The 19221-nt window shown below is 40.2% G+C and overlaps 1 protein-coding gene across 2 annotated transcripts in view; it reads left to right on the forward strand.

Moving 5' to 3' along the window:
• The first annotated feature begins 693 nt into the window (after positions 1-693).
• The window catches only part of GPR156 (G protein-coupled receptor 156), a 99034-nt gene continuing 80506 nt past the window's right edge, over positions 694-19221 (forward strand). For both annotated transcript variants that reach the window (XM_004373651.1, XM_012554768.1), the window contains exons 1-2: positions 694-789; positions 1000-1133. In XM_004373651.1, coding sequence (XP_004373708.1) covers positions 694-789; positions 1000-1133 — 230 coding nt within the window. The remainder of the gene's footprint in view (positions 790-999; positions 1134-19221) is intronic.

Genomic DNA, 19221 nt, shown 5'->3' on the forward strand with positions numbered 1-19221 from the left:
GTTCTACTCTGTCATATGGGGTTGCTATGAGACAGAATCGACTCAGTGGCACCCAACAACAACAACAAATCATTTACATGTGCCCTTGTGTGTATATACATGTATATGTATTTAAAAAAGCCAAACTCGTTGCTGTCGAGTCGATTCCAACTCATAGCGACCCTGTAGGGCAGAGTAGAACTGCCCCATAGGGTTGGCTGGTGAATTCGAACTGCTGGCCTTCTGGTTAGCAGCTAAGATCTTAACCACTGCGCCACCAGGGCTCCATGTATGTATAGGTATAGATATATAAACATATGTCAATTTGTTAACAGGTTTAATTGCTTTCCTTCCTTCAGGGACCGGCGTGAGAGTACTTGGAGCAGTGACTGCCATCTGGTGGCAAGCCAGAATCATCCTTTTGTGTAACCAAATGATTTCCAAGATGCCTACTCTTGACTCACGTGGTGCACATCGGCAGCGGGAGACCAAGAGAGCATGGAGGGTGTCTGATGAAGGAGCCTAGTGCAATAACCCTTCGCTTCCACCTGAATGGGTCGTTCATCTTGGATTCTGAGCCAGGAGTCCGCTCCAACATGGGGCCTCTGAAGAAAAGGTTTGCGTTGCTGTTGTGGTTTAATCGAAGATCTGCGTCCTTATCAGGGGGTAACCAAGACTGTGAATAATCGCACACCAAGAGGGGCATGTGGTGACATGGAGCCTGAAATAAACTGCTCTGGATTTTGTGACAGTTTTCCTGGCCAGGAGCTGGATCAGAGACCCTTTCAGGATCTTTGCAGGACAACAGTTGTAAGTAAGCAGCTCTGGAGTATCAGAGTGCTTAGGTATACTGGTTGTTGATGGTGGTGGGGTTGGGGGAGAAGGAGTCGTGAGGAGAAAGAAGAGGGGTACTGTTCATCCTGGATATGTGTTTCCCAGCTTTGGTGATGATGGGCCGTTCATATTTGATCTATAGAAGATTGTTCTTTTCCTAAAAGCTTCGCCTTATTCTATTCTCAGACCTCTTCCGAGAGCAGTAAAACCATCTCTCCGGTGTCTCCAGTCCTCGTGGGCATTGTTTGGACTTTTCTCAGCATTGGACTTCTTCTGATACTCTTCTTTCTTGCCTTCACAATTCGCTGCAGAAAGAACAGGTAAGCAGCGCATGCCTAGTGTTAATCTCCGATGGTGTGAGTTGTGAACCTCGGAGTGCTGGTACCATTTTAGCACCACAGGCTGCTGGCAGGTATCAGCAGAGCTTGTCTCCTACTGTGGCACTATGCCACACGAGAAGTTCCCCCTGAAATCCTCCTGGCCTTGAAGTATAATTCCCTCTTGAGAAAGAGAAAGATTTAGCCTAATATTTTGCCAATCACTACAAGAGTATCCAAAGAAGAGAGTGAAGAGCCTCTTCCCATGAAGATGTGTACAGTCCTTCTGAGAATATTAGGTATTTTTATTAAAAACAGAGAGCATGTAGACAAAATTTTCAAAGCAACATGAAAGCTCTTGGAAGGCACAGTGGAACCAGTCTAGGGGCTAGGGTTTCTGCAAAATCCATGAAGCCCTGTTACCTAGGCGTTCTGGCTAGAAAGTCACTGGCTCATCAGCATAAGTGTCTATGGCTCCCAGAAATGGCAAAAAAAGAAGAAAGCAAAATGGTGACTTTTTTATGAAGGGACTTGCAGAATCTTGCCTTAGCAGCTAGTCAATCCTTCCCTCAGGGCCCACCCCATCTCTCCAACCCCACCAATCTGTATCCTCATCCTACCCCAGCTGTCCCAGGCTGCTTCCTGAGAAGCCCTTCTCCAGCCCCTTCTCCCTGCCCAAAGCTGATGTCTGGCTGGGACCCACAGTTGGATTTCAACAACTCCCTCAGAGAGGCCAAACCTGTCCAGCCCCGTTCCAGCCTTACACTTCGTGATGATCAAGTATGTGGTGCTCCATTACCTAGACTTGGCACTCAAATAAGGGTCAGTTGTATTTGGAGTGCCACTGGCCATTTGAAGCATGGAGTAAATTGAATTTTAAGAAAAAGTGTCTTGGTCTTTGGGGTCAACCTCTGCATGACAGTGATGTGTGGCACTCTGTCCTGAGTGTACCACTGAAGCTGCCCCAGCCACATTTCATTCTGATCCTCAAACACACCAAGTGTACTCCCATCTCAGAGCCTTTGCAGTTACTATTCCCTTACTGTTTCCTCTGCCTGAAAAATCTTCCCAGATCTCTCATGACTAGTTCTTTCTCATCTTATAGGTCTTGGCCCAAATGTCACCTCTTCAGAGAGGGTTTCCCCGATAAAGGGAGCTTCTAAAGCAGCTTCTCTGCCCAGTAGCCACCCAGCCCCCTGTCTTATTCCACAGCCTAGCAACTTGTTTTATTTTCTTCACTGCAACATAAATAAATATTTATTGATTTACATATTTATTGTCTGTATCCCCTACTGGGATGTAAGGTTCATAGAAATAGGGACCTTGTCTGTCGTACTTACCACCGTGTCTCCAGCATTTAGAATGGACTCTGGAACATAATAGGTGCTCAGTAAATATTTGTTGAATGATTCTAGGAGGAAGGAGATTTAAATCCCAATTATGATTGCTGCCCAGAAAAATGACTATGAAAATTATGCATTTCAAGATTAGAGAACTATTCAGCTGCGACACATCTCTGTAATGCAAATTAATACCTGATAAGAAAATGGTGTCATTTTTATCCCAGCAAATCAATAGTTTGAAGCGTTCAGGAGCAAGCTTTCTCATAGTTAAAGAAGGAAGCCTTAGCTATATATAAAGACCTTAAGATATAAGCTAAGCATGCACTGCAGTGTCTTCCCTTAGTGCAACTACTGGCTGGTTTAATGGCTTCAAGAACTGGTGTCCTCCCTACAACATAAAGGTATGTGGTGACGCTGTAAGAATAGATGAAGGATCAGAGAAGATATTTCCCTTGTGCTTAAAAGCAGTTTATTGTTGAAGAAAGTACAGATGCAGAGCAGATTTTAAATTTTAATGACACTGCTCTCTATTGGAGGCGGATGCCCCAGAAACCTTCATCTTGACATTTAAGGCTGCGAAAATCGACTGTGATGCTGGGTGCAAATGGTAGTGGAATGCTAGTATTTTAATTGGGATAATTATTATTTTTATCAGCACTCTGGTTACAAAGTTAAATACATTTTGAGTGTTATGGCCCTATCCTATTTTTTCCATAATCCTTGTTGTTTTTATACACAATTTTGTAGGATGCAAGGTTTTTCGGTTTATAGATCCTGACAAAGTGGGAACACCTGTAAACAGCATTATACTAGAAACACCTGCATTTCTTCCATTCTATTAAAGATATTGCTTCTTGTCTTGTTGGTAGTGGAATAATGACTTGGTATAAAGAATGAAATATTAAGAGGCACTGTGAATAAAAACACATTTTGCAATTAAGTAGCTTACAAAGTTAGACAAAGAAAGATAAAATAACCCAGTTTCAAAAGTGTTTTATCCAACAACAAAATTTGTTCAAAGGTACAGCATCACAATCAGATTCTTCAGTTCATTCCAGTTCTGTGATTTCTAAATTTGTGACTGTGTGTGTGTATATGTGCATGCACATGCCTGCATGTATACACCTGTTCACACCTGCATGTGGGAGGGAGATACTGGTGGTGGTGGATCTCTGAACTTTTAGCCGGAGGAAGAAAAATATTTTAATAAAATGAAAATAATTCAATATTCAAAACATAGAAACAAGCAAGCGTCCATCAACAAATGAATGGATAAACAAAATATGGTACATACATACAATGGAATACTATTCAACCATAAAGTAAAATGAAGTTCTGATATATGCTACAACATGAATGAACTTTGTAAACATTATGCCGAATGAAATAAGTCAGACACAAAAGTGCAAATATTTCATGATGCCACTTAAATGAACTATCTAGAATAGACAAATATATAGAGACAAAAGTTTATTAGTGGTTACCAGGGATTGGGGAGTTATTGCTTAAGGGGTACTGAGTTTCTGTTTGGGGTGATGAAAAACTTTTGGAAATAGATAGTGGTAATGGTTGCACCAAGGAGCGCTGGTGGAGCAACTGTTAAGTGCTTGGCTGCTATCTGAAAGGTGAGTGGTTAGAACCCACCAGCCACTCCATGGGGGAGAAGACCTGGCAACCAGCTACGGTAAAGATTATGGTCTAGGGAACCCTATAAGGCAGTTCTACTCTGTCATATAGGGTCACTATAAGCTAGAATCAGCTTGGCAGCACACGACAATGGTCGCACCACATGGTGAATTTTATTGACATCACTGAATTTATTCTTAAAAATAGTTAAAATGGGTAATTTTTTGTTATGTATATTTTACAACAATAAAATTTTTAAAAATCAATTGAAAATAAAATTTAAACTGAAAAATACAGTAATGCTTAGGTTTGGTTATAAATATTGCATTTTTAATAAAGATATAATTCCTTTTAAAAATGTGGTGTACAACAGAAAATTAGTACAGATATAGAAAACTTAAACAACAATATCAGCCAACTCGACCTGACATTTATAGAACCCTCCACTTGACAAGAGCAGAATATATATCTTTTAAAGTGCACGTGGAGCAGTTACCATGATAGACCATATTCTGGACCATAGACTATTTCTTAATAACTTTAAAAGGATTTAAGTCATATAAAGTATATTCTCTGACCACACAGAACTAAATTAGAAATCAGTAACAGAGATCACTGGAAAATCCTGAAGTATTTGGAAACTAAATAAAACGCTTCTAAATAACCCATGGGTCAAAGAAGAAATCAAACGAGAAACTAGACAGTATTTTAAGTGGAATGAAAGTGTCAAAATTTGCTGGATGCCATTAAAGTAGTACTTAGGGGGAAATTTATAGCATCAAACTCTTTACTGGAAAAGAAGATAGGTCCCAAATCAAGGACCTCAGCAGCTTCCACCTTACAAAACTAGAAAAAGAACAGTAAATGAGTCCCAAAGTAAGTAGAAAAAGGAAATAGTAAAGATCAGAGTGTAAATCAATAAAATAGAAAGCAGAAAAACAATAGAGAAAATCATTCTTTGTGAGGATCAATAAAATTGGCCAACTTCTAGCCAAACTGATCAGGAAAAAAAAAAAGAAGATACAATTACCTAAGTATGCAGTGGGAGAGGTAACATCATTAAAGATTCTATAGATATTAAAAGAATAATAAGAGAAGACTATGAACAACTATGGTAGTCACCCCTAAGATGATCTCCAATGATCCTCACCATCTGGTATTCACACCTACAGAGTGTGGGAGCTCCCAAGACCATTCTGACTTCTAATACCAACTGCAATTCTGGTGGATTCCCAACACCACCCTCACTTTTGACACCAATTGCAATTTCAGGAGTTCCCAAGACCATGGTCAGGCATGATAATTCACAGAAGGACTCACAGACCTCACTGGAAGTTGTTATACTCACAGTTATGGTTTATTATAATGAAAGCATACAAATTAAAATCAGCAAAGGGAAAAGGCACATGTGGAAGGGTGCAGGAGAGTTCCAAGTGCAAGCTTCCAGTTGCCTTCTCCCAGTGAAGTCATGGACAGTGCTGACTTCTCCCAGTACCAGTGTGTGACAGTACGCATGGAGTATTGTCAACCAAGGAAGCTCATCCAAGCTTTGTCCAGAGTTTTATTGGGACTCAGTCACATAGATGTGGTTGACCACATACATGGCTGACCTCAGTCTCCAACCCCCCCAGAGTCAAGATGATACCAAGTGGCCAAAAGCAAAAACAAAAACCCACTGCCATCAAATTGATTGAAACTTATAACAACCCTGTAGGACAGAGCAGAACTGCCCTATAGAGTTTCCAAGGCTGTACATCTGTACAGAAGCAGACAGCCACATCTTTCTCCTGCAGAGCTGCTGGTAGGTTTGAATTGCTGACCTTTTGGTTAGCAGCTGACTGCTTTCACCACTGCACCACCAGGACTCCTTGTGGCCAGAAGCACCCACCATAAATCACACTGTCAGCATAGACCACTTGGCATAGCCCAAGGCCCTGGATTAAACAAAGACACTCTTATCAGGCGGAACATTCCAAGGGCTTAGAGATCACCTCCCAGGAGCTGAGGGCAAAGGCTAGACATCTCTGTGGATAAGATTAATTCAGGTTACCCCTGGCCTTTGGCCAAGGTTCACTTACAGCAAAAAGATTGTATTTGTTTGAGCTCTACATTTAGTATAGCATTTATATAACAGATACAGCAATAATATGAATAGCCTAACATTTGGAGGAGCCAGTGTGGGGTAGGGATAGGTTTAAAGAAACAACTAATCCATCTTATAAAGCCATTACTTACATTTTCATATTTTGTACTAATGTGATTACTCATTTCTCCCCTTGATCTACCACTATTTGTGCCTTATTATACACGTGTACAGAACTGTTTAGCATAAAAATTAGCTAGTGGTTAGCTAAATCTAGTTCTTTATTGTAGTTATTGTTGTTAGGTGCCATTGAGTCAATTTTTGACTCATAGTGACCCCATGTGACAGAGTAGAACTGGCACATAGGGTTTTCTATGCTGTAATTTTTAAGGAAGCAGATTGCCAGTCTTTCTCCCATGGAGCAGCTAGGTGGATTTGAATCGCCAGCTTTTCGGTTAGCAACCAAGTGCTTAACCATTGCACCACCAAGTCTCCCTAGCTCTTCCTTAGGCCAATCATTTTCCATTGGTATTACATTCTGAGGAGGCTTTAAGTCAATCTTCCAATACATTTGGCTATCAATATCAATATTAGCATAACCCACTAGGAAGAAGGACTGGCAGTCTACTTCTGAAAAAATTGGTCAGTGAAAACCTTATAAATAGCAGTGGAACATTGTCTGATATAGTGCCAGAAGATGAGCCCCTCAGGTTGAAAGGCACTCAAAATACGACTGGGGAAGAGCTGCCTCCTCAAAGCAGAGTCAACCTTAGTGACGTGGATGGAGTCAAGCTTTAGGGACCTTCATTTGCTGATGTGGCATGACTCAAAATGAGAAGAAACAACTACAAACATCCATTAATCGGAACATGGAAGGTAAGAAGTATGAATCTAGAAAAACTGGAAGTTGTCAAAAATGAAATGGAACGGATAAAGATTGATATCCTAGGCATCAGTGAACTGAAATGGACTGGTATTGGCCATTTTGACTTGGTCAGTCATATGGTCTACTCTGCCGGGAATGACAAATTGAAGAGTAATGGCTTCGCATTCGTTGTCAAAAAGAACATTTCAAGATGTATCCTGAAGTACAATGCTGTCTGTGATAGGATAGTATCCATATGCTTGCAAGGAAGACTAGTTAATATGAATATTATTCAAATTTACGCATCAACCACTAAGGCCAAAGAAGAAGAAATTGACGATTTTTACCAACTTCTGCAGTCTGAAATTGATCAAACATGCAATCAAGATGCATTGATAATTACTGGTGATTGGAATGCAAAAACTGGAAATGAAGAAGGATCAGTAGTTGGAAAGTATGATCTTGGTGATAGAAACTACGCCGGAGATCACATGATAGAATTTTGCAAGACCTACGACTTCTTCATTGCAAATACCTTTTTTCAAAAACATAAACAGCAGCTATACACTTGGATGTCACCAGATGGAATATATAGGAATCAAACTGACTACATCTGTGGAAAGAGAAGATGGAAAAGCTCAATATCATCAATCACAACAAGGCCAGGGGCCAACTGCGGAACAGACCATCAGTTGCTCGTATGCAAGTTCCAGTTGATGCTGAAGAAAATTAAAACACATCCACGAGAGCCAAAGCATGACCTTGAGTATATCCCACCTGAATTTAGACACCATCTCAAGAATAGATATGATGCAGTGAACACTACTGACCTAAGACCAGACGAGTTGTAGGATAACATCAAGGACATCATACATGAAGAAAGCAAAAGGTCATTAAAAAGATGGGAAAGAAAGAAAAGACCAGAATGAACGTCAGAAGAGACTGCAACTTGCTCTTGAACGTAGAGCAGCTAAAGTGAAAGGAAGTAATGGTGAAGTAAAAGAGCTGAACAGAAGATTTCAAAGGGAAGCTAAAGAAGATAAAGTATTATAATGAAACATACAAAGACTGGAGCTAGAAAACCAGAAGGGAAGAACATGCTCGGCATTTCTAAAGCTGAAAGAACTGAAGAAAAAATTCAAGCCTTGAGTTGCAATATTGAAGGATTCTATGGGGAAAATATTGAACAATGCAAGAGGCATCAAAAGAGGATGGAAGGAATACACAGAGTCGCTGTACCAAAAAGAACTGGTTGACATTAAGTCATTTCAGGAGGCAGCATGTGATCAAGAGCCAATTGTACTGAAGGAAGAAGTCCAAGCTGCACCAAAGGCATTGGTGAAAAACAGGGCTCCAGGAATTGACGGAATACCAATTGAGATGTTTCAACAAACAGATGCAGCGCTGGAGGTGCTCAGTCTTTTATGCCAAGAAATTTGGAAGAGAGCTACCTGGACAATCAACTGGAAGAGATCCATATTTGTACCCATTCCAAACAAAGGTGACCCAACAGAATGCGGAAATTCTCGAGCAATATCGTTAATATTACACACAAGTAAAATTTTGCTGGAAATCATTCAAACGTGGTTGCAGCAGTACATCAACAGGGAACTGCCAGAAATTCAAGCCAGATTCAAAAGAGGACATGGAACGGGGAATATCAGTGCTGATGTCACATGGATCTTGACTGAAAACAGAAAATACCAGAAAGATGTTTACCTGTGTTTTATTGACTATGCAAAGGCATTCAACTGTGTGAATCATAACAAATTATGGATAACATTGCGAAGAATGGGAATTCCAGAACACTTAATTGTGCTCATGAGGAACCCGTACGTAGACAAAGAGGCAGTTGTTCAAACAGAACAAGGGGATATTGCGTGGTTTAAAATCAGGAAAGGTGTGCGTCAGGGTTGTATCCTCTCACCATACTCATTCAATCTGTATGCTGTACAAATAATTGGACAGCTTGGACTATATGAAGAAAAATGTGGCATCTGGATTGGAGGAAGACTCATCAACAACCTGCGATATGCAGATGACAGAACTTTGCTTGCTGAAAGTGAAGAGGACTTGAAGCACTTACTGATGAAGATCAAAGACTACAGCCTTCAGTATGGATTATACCTCAACATAAAGAAAACAAAAATCCTTACAACTGGACCGATTAGTAACATCATGATAAACGGAGAAAAGATTGACGCTGTCAAGGATTTCATTTTACTTGGATCCATAATCAACGCCCATGGAAGCAGCAGTCAAGGAGTCAAATGACGCTTTTCATTGGGCAAATCTGTTGCAAAAGACCTCTTTAAAAAAGTGTTAAAGAGCAAAGATGTCAGTTGGAGAACTAAAGTGCGCCTGACCCAAGCCATGGTATTTTCAATTGCCTCATATGCATGAGAAAGCTGGACAATGAATAAGAAAGACTGAAAAAGAATTGAATATACCATGGACTGCGAGAAGAATGAACATATCTGTCTTGGAAGAAGTAACAGCCAGAATGCTCCTTAGAAGCAAGGATGGTGAGACTTTATCTCACGTACTTTGGACATGTTATCGGGAGAGACCAGTCTCTGGAGAAGAACATCATCTTGGTAGAGGGTCAACAAAAAATAGGAAGACCCTCCACCAGATGGATTGACACAGTAGCTGCAACAGTGAGCTCAAGCATAACAATTGTGGGAATGGCGAAGGACTGGGTGGTGTTTCGTTCTCTTGTGCATATCGCCATTAGTTGGAAGCAACTCCACAGCACCTAATGACAGCAACATTATCATAAGGCTTATTTACATAAGGTGGTTGAATCTTAACAACAATGCCTGCGTTACACCATATCACAATATGGTCATGGTACAATTCAGTCTTATTACAGAAAAAATTAGTAGGAATTATGGAGGTGTTTGCTATGCTTTCCCAGCAAAATTGATCCATGTCCATGTACCAGCTATATTTTAGACAGGCATCATTACAGTTGGCCATGATTTGATTATTTCTGAGTACCAAGTCAGTTGGGGACAAAGCCAGTCACTCTGCCTTAGTTCACACTACTGAGACTGGTTTCCTTTGTGTGCTGTTACATAGCACGGCCCACCTCCCTTGTATGGGGAGGATAAGAGCAGTATTCACAATAGTGCCTATCCTGGCTAACTGTGCTACGGTCTTATTTTGATCTATTCTTTGGGCGAGGACGCTCATAGTAGTACATTGATATAAACTACAAGTGCCCCAGAAAACTTCCATAGGTTTGGAGGTCCATAACATTCTCATAGATGTGCCCCTTGAACCTCAGCGGCTACGATGTAGAGCCATTGCCCCAGAGCTACTTTTGCCTCCATCTGTATTAAAATAGCCAAGAGGCCCAGTTGGGTCAGAGTACAAGTCTTTTCCCAATGAATGCTGCATCCTAGCATTATCCAGAATTATTGTTGAGTCTACCTGACCCACTTTATTAAAGCCTCATCATCTTTCAAGGCTAACTCCCACCCATTGTCTTCCTCCTGAAAGGGAATTTCCTCTAATATGCTATTCTAGTTAATATTTTTCTTCCGAATGGCTCTCCTTATTAAAAGCAAATTTAGCTTGTCCTATAATGGCTAGACTGGCACCTATCTCCCTTTTTCTGTCTTGTGGGCCAGTGTTGTTTAATCCATCATGCATGTTGCTGTCATTGTGTACGAATGGCTTGAGTATACATGTTTTGAACCCAGAAACATTGGGACCCTCATACAAGGGTTAGATGAGTGATAGTTACAAGTAGATGTAATTTAGCTTTAGTATCCCATAAGGCTTCCCTTAGCTTTCCTTGTCTCAGGATGAGGCTGTTCTCCAAGGGAATTTGGAACCACCATGTGATGTCTACATCCTTAATCCCACAAGAAACCCATTGTTTTTTGTTTTTTTTTTCTATTCTGTTTAATAGCTTCTCATCCACGAAAACAAGGGTGATGTGTATTTGTGCATAGCACACTATGGCATGTTAGGCATGCCACCACTATATTTTTCCATTATAACCAGGGACCTCTGTAAGTATTTAGTCATCAAGATTTATAGTTAACACAGTGATCAGTCTGCCAGAAGTTGTGTGCCACATGGTTTGATAACCCAGTAGGGAGTGGTTGCCAGAAATTTCTTCCCAAATGATATTCTTTGTAGTAGATGTAACCTGAAAAATAGGAGTCAAAATGCTGACACTTTACTAGAATTCCATTCAATCATTAAAAATAAATCCAGGACCAAAATGTCTCCCAGAGCAGTGCCATTCAGGTTTGTAGGTTTCCATTTGACCTTGTCAGGTTCCAAAAATAGAGATGGTCTTAAACATACAGCTTACCCATCTAGGAATCTCGTATGATTCTGCTAAGAGATAATATTATATTCTTGATCTGACCTACCTCAAGGCAGCAATGTAATACTGAATTTCCCTCATTATATATTCTTTTATCTTTACCTACTATTATATATTCTTTTATCTTTAGCTACTATTTTTCCTTCTATTTGTCGTTGCTTTTTACCCAAACTTTACTACCTTTGGAAGGGGGTGGGGTTAAGAATTTAGCTTTACCCAAAGTACGGTGGCCTTTGTGCTTGGTTCCTGAGAAATAACCCCTGGAGTAATTGGGTTAGTACAAGTAAGTGGGATTTCCAGGCCACACCTGAGGATTTGTGCTGGTAAGTGGGGGCTAGCCAGACCAGGAAAGACTCACTTAGCCTCTGGAGGCATGAGTTAGTTTATCATGCAGGACTGGCCAATAAAAGCCCAAAACACAAAGGCTTAGAGAGGTTCCTGGTTGGAGAAACGAGGGTGATTCGTCCTTGAGACATGGAAGCTTTACATTGAGAATCCTCCCAGACCCTGTCCATGGATCAATTCCTTATGATGATCCTGATTTTTATCCTTTTGCTATAGTAAATCTACAGTCATAAGGAGAGTACTTCCTGTGAGTTCTTTAAGTCATTCCAGTGAATTACTGAACCCAAAGGAGTATGGGAAGCCAGTAGGTGAGAAGTGAGGGAACCCAGGGGAGGGCCCAGGCTTGTGGATGGCATCCTGAAGGGGTAATAGGAAAATCCTGAATCTGTGGCAGATGAGAAACTTGGGGTATCATGTGGAATCTCCAAACTTGCAGCTGGTATCTGCGTATTTGACAGCCTGAAGGACAGTGTCCTTTTAACTTGTGAGATCTGCCCTACCAGAGAGAGAAGGTGCTGCGTGGGCAGCTGGTGTCCAAGATGATGAAGAAGTGGGAAAGTGGGGATTTGATTAATCTTCACATTTTAGGGATTGGATTTATGTTGATTCTTATCCATGAAAAGGATCCAGATTGCCAGAAGCAATACTAGTCTAGCAGGTGCTTCCCCTTCAGCCCACTCCTACTCATATAGGATATGGTTACATAGGTATAGAACTAGTGTGCTATCTTGATCGCTAGCCAATATAGCTGTATTCACTGTCAAACCCAATTTTGCCAGATGGACTGAAGACACAGTTCATTCTGTCAGGTCCTTAAGAATTCTGACATAAAGATTCAAAGTATAGTTACAGTTTCTTGTTTAGGGATCATCTCTGCTTCATGCACCCACAACTGTATCCCTGGTCCTGAAACAACTACATCAGTCAGAAAAAAAGAAAGTTAATGTTATGTGGGGAAGAATTGTGTAGTTCTACCATCAGTCTCCTCCCGCTCCTCCCCAGATCCTCCAGAAAAGTAGACGGATCTCCCTTGGCCCTCCCTTGGCACCCCTTTGTGTTGAATGTAAGGACATACTTGTGAAGGCATGTAAGCCAGCCCTTCATGCATTATCTCCTTGTATGTTAAACAAATATTTCAGTTGCCTGTCAACTTTCTACCAGATGGTTACTCTGAAGATCATGTGCAGGATGATATGTCCATTTGATATGCTATCTTTTTGCCTGTTGTTGGACACTATTGGCTGTAAAGTGTGTTCCTTGGTTTGAAGAAATGAAACTTGGCAGTTCAAAATGGTACAGTATCTTCTGTTCTAGTCTTTTTATAATATTTTGAGAATTTGCATTTAACACCAGAGTATACAAAGCCCAGGGCAGACTAAGTGTCTATTTCTTTCAGGACCCATTCATAGCCTTTCAGGGCTACCAGTTTGGGAATGATGTAATTGATTTGCCAGCTATGTGTAGGACCGTCCCTCCTCAGGAAGTCTGCCCCATAGCCATCTACAGTCTCTTTCTTGTTAAACACTTCTCATTGGCATTTTGTTCCTCAGGGTGCAAGAGGAACATGTCTAGATTCTCTGCATAGGAATATTGATATAGGAATGTATCAATATCTCTGCATTGCTACAGCTCCCCCATATCTACTCATTTCACGTACCCAAGTGTCACCTCAAGCGAGCACACCAGGTTATCCACTTGTTGGTTTCTATCACCTGATCCCAGAATGGGGCTATTCTGATGGACATTGGCATGTCTTACTTTTATTGTGTCCCTTAAATTCCCATAGTAATTTTTGTATGGCCATGCGCCATATGGGCATCCCTTAACAGTCCAGTTTTCCATTGTACATTTACCTGACCATATGGGCAGTCTATGGACCACTGAACATGAGTCAGTAAAAACCCAAACATGAAAGTTTTTATCATTATTCAATTCTTCTATCGCTGCAAGGAAAACAGCATGCAAAAAGCATTCAGTTTAGCCCATTGCACGCATTTGTTATTATCTTTTTCAGTCAGTCTTTCTGTCTTAGTGTGGTTTCCTTTCAAACAAGACTCTGTCCGTCCACCTTGGAACTGCCATCCATAAACCAAACAGCTCTTTGTTGTTCCATAGAGAGCTGTTCATAGGGTGCTGTCCAGGTAGCAACAGGATATGGGGGCTCCTCAGATAGCTTTAAGGTCAGTCCTAGGGGACAAGAGACTGCCTGTTTGTGAATAAAATGAGTACCTCCTTGTATTCCCCAGTAACATGCTCCTGTATAAACTGTTACCATTTTATTATGCAACTCTTCTGGGCCTGCTTTCCTTATTAGAGTGTTTCTCTGACATTACCCAAGACATTATGGGTACTTCAGGTTTCAGGATTATTTTATGTTCTTCAGTCATAGGGACAGTGTCAGTGCCTTACAGCAAGCTAGTAATTGTCTCTCAAATCGCATATATCATACTACAGTATCCAGAAATTTTCTGATCCAGAAATTTTCTGATCCAGAAATCACAGTGGTTACTGCTGAGTAGCTCACAGGCTTTTGCCATGTGCTCGAGTCTGCAAAGTACATGTTGCAGAGACTTCCAAAATCATGTCTGATTGTGGATCATAGAACCCAAAGACTTTTTGCAATTCACACATGGCTGCCTTTGTTCAAGCCCCCAATTCAAATATGGCCTTCTTTCAGGTTGTTTTGTGGATAGGAGCTAGCACTATTCCCAGATGTGGACTATATGTTCTCCAAAATCCAAATAGAACAACCAGACTCTGGACTTCTTGCCTAATTGTAGGGTTAGGTAACAACAGCAGTTTATTTTTAGGTGCATGTAGAATGTCACAGATGACTCATGTCCAGGTTATTCCTAAGAACTTCAGCATTTGTGTGGAACCTTGGATCTTTGCTGGATTTGTCAACCAGCCCCTGTTGGTCATGTGCATTACCATTGCATTTAAGTCAGTCCTAGCTTGCTCTTCAGTTTCTGATATTATCACGATATCATCAACATAGTATATTCTTACACTTGGGACCTGCATCAAGTCAAAATCCCTCTAATCAAATTATGACAGTAAACTGGTGAATTCAAGTAACCCTGTGGCAGTACAGCAAATGTCAGTTTGCATATTTCCACGTGAAGGCAAACTTCAGTTGGTTCTTTTCTGAGATCTGGACAGAGAAAAAGCATTTACAAGATCAATCACGGAGTACCAGTCTCCTTTAGCCTAATATATTTTTTGTACTGTTGAAACCTTATCATGGACTGATGATGCTATGGCCAGCAATACTTTATTCAAGCCTTGATAATCTACTGTTTGTCTCCATGAGCCACCACTTTTTTATCGGCCACACAGAACTGTTGTACAGAGAATTCTTTGGTACCAGCACTCCAGCTTCTTAAATTACTACTTTAATTACATACCATTAATTCAAGTAGTAATCTATTTTTGCCCACCAGGTATCTTTTACTGTTGGATCAGGCAATCCCAGTTAGCATGTCTAATCAAAGCTGGCCAAAGGCAGAACTTACATGCTTTCTCCTTTAGAAAACTAGGAAGTGGGAATTGTTCACCAGTCAGACATAAATATCCATCCCAACAATACATTGGGGTAAAGGAGACAGAAGCGCTTCGCATAAAGTCCATTCAAATATTCCGGTTTTCATCCAAAGTTTCACTTTAATCTTATCAACCACTCATCCCCATGTCCTTCAGTGTAACTAAAGCTCCTGTTAGGATGTCACCAATAGATTTTAGAATTACAATGAATTGGGCTTCTATGGCAAGGAGTCCCAGAAAAGTCACCTCTCCACCCCTTGTGCATTCTACCCCCACGTGGCCTTGGGCTCATCTTGATTAATCTGCCACACCATCACCCTAGGTGATGTGTGGTCAGGTTTCTCATTGTCATCTTTGCCTTCCAACTTTTAAATTCCCTCAAGCTTGGGTAAATAGAGCATATTTGTTTAGCCTTTAATGTAGGGAAACTAACAGGGGCTCCCATTGGTCCACTCAACCTCCAGTAGTGCTGCATTAAGAACTTTGTTTCAACTCCACAAGCGCCCATTTTATTCATCCCGTTTCTTAATTATTGAAAGATTTCCACCCTGTTGGGATGACTGCCTTGAATCTCTTTGTCTTTCCCCATTTTCTTATGAATCACTCTAAGTTTCTTAGCATCTTTAAGACCCATAAGGAGAAGATAACACAACAAATTTAATAAGGCTTTTCAAGCTTTTGCTCAATTCTATAGCAGTAAGTTTACATGTGATCTCCACAAAAAAGGGCCCCCTCAATCCCAATATTTACTATGAACTGGGTAAGGGACATATTTAGTGGATGAATATACTAATCACCATAAAGCCAGTCCAATATGGGTGGCATATGAAGCATATCATCATTTCTTCTTGGTGTTTATAGGAGAATGACAATACCCCTTTTCAGAGTAAACAAATTACATTATCTTTTATCCAGTTAGCTATCCCATTGGGAATAACCTGCTTTCTGTCTGGAACATTGTCTTAGTCATCTAGTGCTGCTATAACAGAAATACCACAAGTGGATGGCTTTAACAAAGAGACGTTTATTCTCTCACAGTCCAGTAGGCTACAAGCCCAAATTCAGGGTGTCAGCTCCAAGGAAGAGCTTTCTCTGTCAGCTCTGGAGGAAGATCTGTGTCAACCTTCCCTTGGTCTGGGAGCTTCGCTGTGCAGGAACCTCAGATCCAAAGGACGTGCTCTGCTCTCTTGGTGGTATGAGGTTCCCCTGTGTCTCTGCTCACTTCTCTCTTTTAGATCTTGAAAGAGATTGGCTTAAGACACTATCTAATCTAATCTTGTAGACCTCATCAGTATAATTGCCGCTAATCCATTTTGTTAGATCATAGTGATAGAGTTTACAACACATAAGAAGATCACATCAGATTACAAAATGGTACACATCATACAGTACTGGGAATCATGACCCAGCCAAGCTGACAGATATTTTTGGGGGACACAGTTCAATCCATGACAAACACGTACAGTCATGTGTGACTGTTAAGTAATGAGCTGAGTCCTGCATCACCCCAAACATGCTCTTCCATTCTGCAGCATTTAAAACCAAAAATACTGCCCCTAACTTAGTCATTCTCACAATCAATTTTAGTAAAGGTTCTTCAGGAAGCTATTGATACCAATCTACAAAATGACACAACTCCCTCACGCTGTACCTTTTAGTTTCATTAGTTTCATGGTTTTGCCCTTCCCTCACTTGGATTACCTTCTTGGTAACCAGAAGTCATAGAAGTTCTGTCTGTTGTCCTAGCATAATTTTTTCCCTTTGGTAAAAGCTCTGAGGCTAGCAGCTGTAGCTTAGGATCCACCTCAATACTCTTTTTTACTTTCAGTTTAGCTATTATAGATAACAATAACCAAGGTATTGTATATTTAGATAGTTCATTATTTTTCATTTCCTTATGTATCCAGTAATCTAACTCCTTGGAATTTGGATCCACCGTTTGTAACTTTGACCTCTAGTAACTGATCACAGCACAACTGTGGTTCCATACCATGGGTGACTAGGTAGCCATCCAGGAATCAAAGGTTTGTCAACCAATTCCCTTTTATCCTTCTGTTTCTCAAACCACATGTTCCAGTGAGTCAGGGTCATTCTAGTGAATCCCACTTATGATGCCAACTGCAGAGTTCAGGTATACCCAAGATGACCTTTATTTCTGCAAATCTGAGGGTCCCCACAAATACCCTCACTCTGACACCAAATGCATGATCCTTAAAATAAAAAGTTGGTAAATTAGACTTCATCAAATTTAGAACATCTTCTCTTTGAAAGACACTATTAGGAGAATGAAAAGAAAGCCACAAACTGTAAGAAAATATTTGCAAATCATGTATCTGGTAAATAACTTGCATCTAGGAAATATAAAAAAATCTCAAAGCTCAATTATAAGAAAATAAACAATCTAATTTAAAAAAAAAAAAGGTCAAAAGATTTGAACAGACATTTCACCAAATAAGATATACAAATACAAAATAAATACATGAAAAGATACTCAACAGCATTAGTCATTAGGGAAATGCAAATTAAAACCACAATGAGATACCCCTACATACCTATTAGAATGGCTAAAATTAAAATCACTGACCAAACCAAGTTTTGTTATACACTGCTGGTGGGAGTATAAAATGATACAAGGACTTAGGAGGATGATCTGGCAGTTTCTTAAAAAGTTAAACATACACCTATCGTATGATTCAACCATTCCACTCTTAGATTTTTAACTCAAGAGAAATGAAAATATATGTCTATGCAAAGACAAATACTCATAACAGTTTAGCCAAAACTGGAAATAGCCCCAAAATCAATCAATAGGTGAATGCGTAAATAAATTGCAGTACATCCATACAATAGAATACTACTCAGCAATTAAGAAGAAATGAACTATTGATGAATGGGATGACATAGATAAATCTCAAAATAATTATGCTGTGTGAAAGAGGCCAGACCAAAAAAAAAAAAAAAAGACTACATACTGTATAATTCCAATTGTATAAAATCTGGAAAATTAAACTAACCTATGGTTAATGCCTTGGAAACCCTGGTGGTGTAGTGGTTAAAAGTTTAGCTGCTGACTGTTTAATGAGAAACTATTTTGTGAACCTTCATCTAAAGTACAATTAAAAAAAAATTTAAAAACAAAAACAAAATAAAAGTTTAGCTGCTGAACAAAAGGTCGGCAGTTCGAATCCACCAGGCGCTCCTTGAAAACACTACGGGGCAGTTCTTCTCTGTCCTATAGGGTCGCTATGAGTCAGAATCGACTCAACAGCATTGGGTTTGGTTTTTCTGGTTATAGTTAACGCCAGGTATAGTTACACCTGAGTGTGAAGAAAACGAAAACCCTCACAACTGAATCAATATACAACGTCATGACAAATGTATAAGAAATTGACGTTTTGGATCAACAATCACATCCATGGATGCAGCAGTCAAGAAATCAAATGACATATTGTATTGGGCAAATCTGTTGTAAAAACTTCTTTAAAGTTTTAAAAAGCAAAGATGTCACTTTGATGAATAAGGTTCACCTAACCCAAGGGATGATATTTTCAATCACCTCATATGCATACAAAAGCTGGACGATTAACAAGACAGAAGAAGAATTGATGAATGCAGATTATGGTGTTGGTGAACAATGAGTATACTGTGTACTGCCAGAAAAACAAACGAGTCAGTCTTAGAAGAAATACAACCAGAATGCTCCTTAGAAGTGAGGATGATGAGACTTTGACTAGCTTACTTTGGACATGTTATCAGGAAAGCCCAATCATTAGACGAGGACATCATGGTTGGTAAAGTGGAGGGTCGGCAAAGGTAAGGGAAGCCTTCAGTGAGATGGATTGACACGGTGACTGAAACAATGGACTCAAACGTAGCAATGATCATGAAGATGGCACAGGACTGGGCAACATTTTGTTCTGTTATACATAAGGTCGCCA

The sequence above is a fragment of the Trichechus manatus genome, unplaced genomic scaffold, assembly GCF_000243295.1.
Source record: "Trichechus manatus latirostris isolate Lorelei unplaced genomic scaffold, TriManLat1.0 scaffold00026, whole genome shotgun sequence".
In the NCBI taxonomy this organism is placed as follows: Eukaryota; Metazoa; Chordata; class Mammalia; order Sirenia; family Trichechidae; genus Trichechus; species Trichechus manatus.